At 34.2% G+C, this 5,489-nt stretch overlaps 1 protein-coding gene across 1 annotated transcript in view; it reads right to left on the bottom strand.

Annotated features, from left to right (window-relative positions):
- Window positions 1-161: 161 nt before the first annotated feature.
- Window positions 162-5,489, bottom strand: part of LOC106468402 (phosphatidylinositol 4,5-bisphosphate 5-phosphatase A-like) — a 23,964-nt gene continuing 18,636 nt past the window's right edge. The window contains exon 9 of the mRNA XM_022396743.1: window positions 162-233. Coding sequence (XP_022252451.1) covers window positions 162-233 — 72 coding nt within the window. The remainder of the gene's footprint in view (window positions 234-5,489) is intronic.

Here is a 5,489-nt window from a genome sequence, read left to right on the forward strand (position 1 = left end):
TCCTTGCATTTCACACACTTCTTTGAAGAAGACTGAAGGTGGATATCTAGAGGGGCTGAAGGTGGATATCTAGAGGGGCTGAAGGTGGATATCGAAAGGGGCTGAAGGTGGATATCCAAAGGGGCTGAAGGTGAATATATAAAGGGGCTGAAGGTGTATATCTAAAGGGGCTGAAGGTGGATACCTGAAGTGAATTCACTGAAGGCCTCTCCTATCTCCATTACCTGACGTAGCTGTTCAAATTCAAATTCTACCTCATTACAAAATTGAAGAAAAACACAAAGACAATTGTATGTTTCACAAAAACTTATTTATTCACGACCATGGTTTCACCAGTAAAGGCATCATCAGGCACAGACTGAAATGGTTTGTAAACAGGTTTATATATATAGTTTAAACAAAAACCGGTTTGGTTTGTTATGAATTTTGCACAAAGCTACACGAGGGCTATCTGCGCTAGCCGTCCCTAATTTAGCAGCGTAAGACTAGAGGGAAGGCAGCTAGTCATCACCACCCACCATCAACTCTTGGGCTACTCTTTTACCAACGAATAGTGGGATTGACTGTCACATTATAATGCTCCCATGGCTGAAAGGGCGAGCATGTTTGGTGGGACGGGGAATCGAACCCACGACCTGCAGATTGCGAGTCGAGCGTCCTTACCATCTGGCCATGAAGGGCCAGAAGACCGGAAGTAACCTTGACATTCACCTTGAGACAAGTGGGAAGGAGCTTAAGTTGATTTGGTCATTTAGAACATTGTCAAAATTTGTTTTTAAGACTTCTATTTATTTCTAAAATTTCCAGGCTGTCTAGTTTCTATAGAACATCCTGTTTGACTTGTGTATACATTTTTGCAGTCTTGGCACGTTAATTGGTAAACATCGCTGTTGTTGTATTTTTCGATGTTGTCTTGTTGTTGCACAACATTTTGCCTAGATTTGTACAATTTGTACAGAAGACCGGTCTGTAGATTTCTTTGTTCAGTGTGTTATATATTTTGTGAGAAGGTTTACTAATGTAGCTTAACTTAAACCATTTTTCTATTTTTTGTCGTTATTCGCTGTATAATCAATTTTGTTATCATATAGTTCTTAATATTACAGAAAATACAGGTTTCGCATTAAAAAAATCTGTCAAAATTTCACTTCAGGGTTACCACTCCTCGAAAGTAACTTCGATAAAAAAAATATGTAAAAACGAAACTGCCGAGTTGATACCATTAACAGAAAAATGATTCACTTTAATCAAAATCAGATCTCCGAGTCTAAAATTTGTTAAGATCTCGGAGCAGAATCCTCATGAAAAACACACGTCGTCTACAAAAATAGTAGTTATAATATCAGGTTGCGTATTTACTGAGCCCCAAGTAGCTTTTTCATAACAACACCAAACAATAACTTATACAAAAGAATAATCTAAAAAAGGATATGCATACATGCACTAAAGTAGTTACAGAAAACAAAATGCAAAATGGCAGCCCCTTTAGATATACACCTTCAGCCCCTTTAGATATTCACCTTCAGCCCCTTTAGTATATCCACCTTCAGCCCCTTTGGATATGCACCTTCAGCCCCTAGTGTACACACAAGCACTTGTCCCTACAGTGCCGACATCACTTATTCCGATAGTCCAATCCATACAATTAAAGAAACCACTAGATCAATAAATTATATACTTAAAGAGTTTAAAAATATTTATGAGGGACACTTACAAATAGTCATATTCCTCGCTGTCAATAATGAATCGGTACGTTGGTGCGAATGTTGGAGACTTTTCCCCCTACCTGTTTCAATAGTTGGATTTAATGAACTGCTATGACTGTTTCAATAGTTGGATTTAATGAAATGCTCTGCCTGTTTCAATAGTTGGATTTAATGAACTGCCCTGCCTGTTTCTAGAGTTTTGAATTTAATGAACTGCCTTGCCTGTTTCAACAGCTGGATTTAATGAACTGCCCTACCTATTCCTAAAGTTGGATGACCTCAGTACAAAAGCTGGTGCTTTTCCTATTCCTCCTAATTTGTCCATTACAACTTTCAAATCATAGATGTGTAAAATCAGAATTATTAGAGTACTTTGTCATCTATCAGTGCTCAAAACTTAAAGTAAAAAAGAGTAAATTGTTATAAGTTACTCGATACAATCCAATCCAGTCCCAAGATCTCAGCTGTGTCCCAGCAGCTGTTTTGTAGTAAGCAGTTGCATCTGAGTTTGTTTTCCAGTTTTGAAGTGGAAGGAAAGTAACCAGATCCTCCTGGGGTTCAGTAAACACCTGGAATCACAAGTAACTTCTAACTATATGATATTTGCAGGAATCTTTGATAATAAAAGGTTTTATAGGTTTGCTCTAAAGTTCATGACGAAATACTCTAATAATGATAAAAAGATTGCATTGGCTTTTAATATTAAAAGTATCATAAATAAATAAATGAAATAATAAAAAAATTAAATCGATATGAAGCATGGATCAAACAGAAAAACCTTAATGATGATAGTGATAAAAAAAACAACACAGGTTTACAAAGTTTCCAATTAGATACTTTGATGGTAAATATCAAACATCAATAAACACATTACTTCCTAACTCTTATTATACATTGGTAATAAGTAAATAAACATTAGCAACTGATTACCTTTATAGAAAATGCAGATGACACAGGTTTGTGATCACTCTGGAGGTAACGAGGGTGATTCTTGTAATGATGTTGTTTTAGGTTTAACAAGACCTGTTCATAGGCATTTTGGGTGAACCGATACAGAATTCTGTCTGTCCATGCTGGTTTCCGATTTCTGGTATATTGTAAAAATAATGTTTCTTTGTATTTATTTATTTAAATTGCAATGACAAAAAAAAAAGGTTAATTCTTTTAAACAGTAGAGTTTCTATAGGGATGATCATTACCTTATTATTGTAAAATAAATAAGTATTAAAGCAAAATGTCCCTAATATTTCTCCACATCACAACCTTAACAAATAATTTGTCTTTTACAGCAAGGGACCTAATGTATCAGTGATCTTAACTATTCACCTATATTTATCAAAATTAAAACATAACATGCAATTTTTGAGATATTTAACTTTCTCACACACACACACAATAAACTGCCTTGCCTGTGTTTAGAGTTTTGGTTTTAATGAACTGCCCTGCCTGTTTCAATAGTTGGAATTAATGAAATGCTATAACTGTTTCTAAAGTTGGATTTAATGAAATGCTCTGCCTGTTTCAATAGTTGGATTTAATGAACTGCTATGACTGTTTCTAAAGTTGGATTTAATGAAATGGTCATCATCTCGATGCCTGACAGTTGAATCACATTTTACTGTCATGCAAACATATTATTATAAAATTTTGGATTTTATTTTATTATGGCTAAATCTTTAATCCTTCATAATAGATCAATCAATTCTGAAAAATGTCAAATTAGATTACAGTTTTGGGTTTACTGAACTGCCCTACTTGTTTTTAGACTTTTGGTTTTAATAAACTGCCTTGCCTGTTTTTAGAGTTTTGGTTTTGGACATGATTAAAACTGGCATCACCTGTAACTAAGCTAACTAATTGCTGATTGGACATGATTAAAACTGGCATCACCTGTAACTAAGCTAACTAATTGCTGATTGGACATGATTAAAACTGGCATCACCTGTAACTAAGCTAACTAATTGCTGATTGGACATGATTAAAACTGGCATCACCTGTAACTAAGCTAACTAATTGCTGATTCCATATACTTCCTTTTGAAACATGAATTTTTGTCCAAATCTAGTGCATGGAATAACTTTTACTAGCCAAATGTTTTGATTTCTACATGTTTTTCATGTGGAATTTCAGTCCTGGGAGCCGCGAGTGGATTCACCATACTACTGCTGAGAACAGTATGACTGCTGCCCGTATTTTAACAGGCATTGTGCTGTTATGAGTGGTTGGATAACAATCTTGTACTCACAGTGTACACGACTGTACTCTGTTGTGGTTTATTTTCACAAAATAGGGAAAAACAATCCTAAAAAAAATTTGCATTTTATAACCATTTTATTCACCGTTTCCCTAATTACTTCCAACAATGTATATACTGCAGTCCACACACACACACAGATATACATATTCTCAAATACCATTTAATAAAAACGTAGTATAGCAAAAAGAAATCAGGATTTCCAAGCAAATAGGTTTAGTTTTATGAAGAATTGTAGAAGCATAATTTTTCTTACTTCAAAAAGTTCACTCATTCCTAGTACATCATCAAAGCTGCTTCTAATGTACATCAGCTGGTAAACCCCAGGAACAAGGATGGTTTGGTCTGCAAAAGTGACTTGGTATAGTAACCAATCAGACTGCCCCCGTCCAACCCGAGACATTGATGATGAAGATACATTCTCTGTTGATTGTTGGGTTTCTTGCGGAATAGCTTGTGGCCTGGTGGATGCCCACACGTAGCAAAGATACTCATCAATGCTACCAAACTTTTCCTGCATTAGTGAAAGGGGAACAAATATTTCTAGAATAGTAAAACCACCGTTCCAATATTCTATATAATAGAAAAGTTTAAACATAATAAATAAAAGATCTAAACACCAAACACAATATACAATAATATTATATATATATATATATATCTATAAGCTATGTGGTCCTTTAATAGAACTCAGTTCTTCTGAATCGCTTAGCAACAAAACTATGACCTGCTCTTGTTGTCTTCAGTATTGTTATCCTCTGATTATTTTTTTTATAGGTATGACATTAATGGCTCATTGCTTTATTGGCGAGCCAAATATTTTAATGATATAATTACTTATAACTTGAGATTTTTTTATTTTTAACAAATATTTAATGCATTAACAACAGACAGGCAAAATTTATGACTACTCGTTTTTAAACTCCAACCTGTTAATTTTTGATGGGTAGGGCAAAGCAAGTTTAACATATACAATGGAGCGTCATACGTACATGTAAGATTAATCTACAAACGATTTTGGTATTACTACTCGCACGTTATGTAATATACTACTTTGTTTTTGAAAAGCAATTATAAAACATCAGTTTTAATATTGTAAAATAACTATTACTTCTGCACCCCACCCCCCACTTCTACTCACTGTAAATACTTTATATTATATATTCACCAAGTCTGGAACAGTTTTAAATGTATAAACTACATAAAACGTATAGAAATTCGTGGATCATGAGGATAATTTTGATACATACATCAAAATCATCTGACAAAATAAGGCATTTTAAAGCTACTATCATTCTCAGCCAACTCACAATAATCCTATAACTTAGTTAGGCACCAGCAGATGTTTGCTCCAGGTATGTGTTGTTCTTTTTACCCCAAATCTAAGAATAATTTAATAACTCTTGTAATTTTTTTTTCAGCCTTTCATTTATAGATTCAAGTTGATTAAACTCTGAAAAGGGTACATGAAACTAGTACTGTTGTTAATAACAGCAGTTAAAGTCGGAAGCGCATACTCTTCAAAAATT

The sequence above is a fragment of the Limulus polyphemus genome, unplaced genomic scaffold, assembly GCF_000517525.1.
Source record: "Limulus polyphemus unplaced genomic scaffold, Limulus_polyphemus-2.1.2 Scaffold2996, whole genome shotgun sequence".
Lineage (NCBI taxonomy): Eukaryota > Metazoa > Arthropoda > Merostomata > Xiphosura > Limulidae > Limulus > Limulus polyphemus.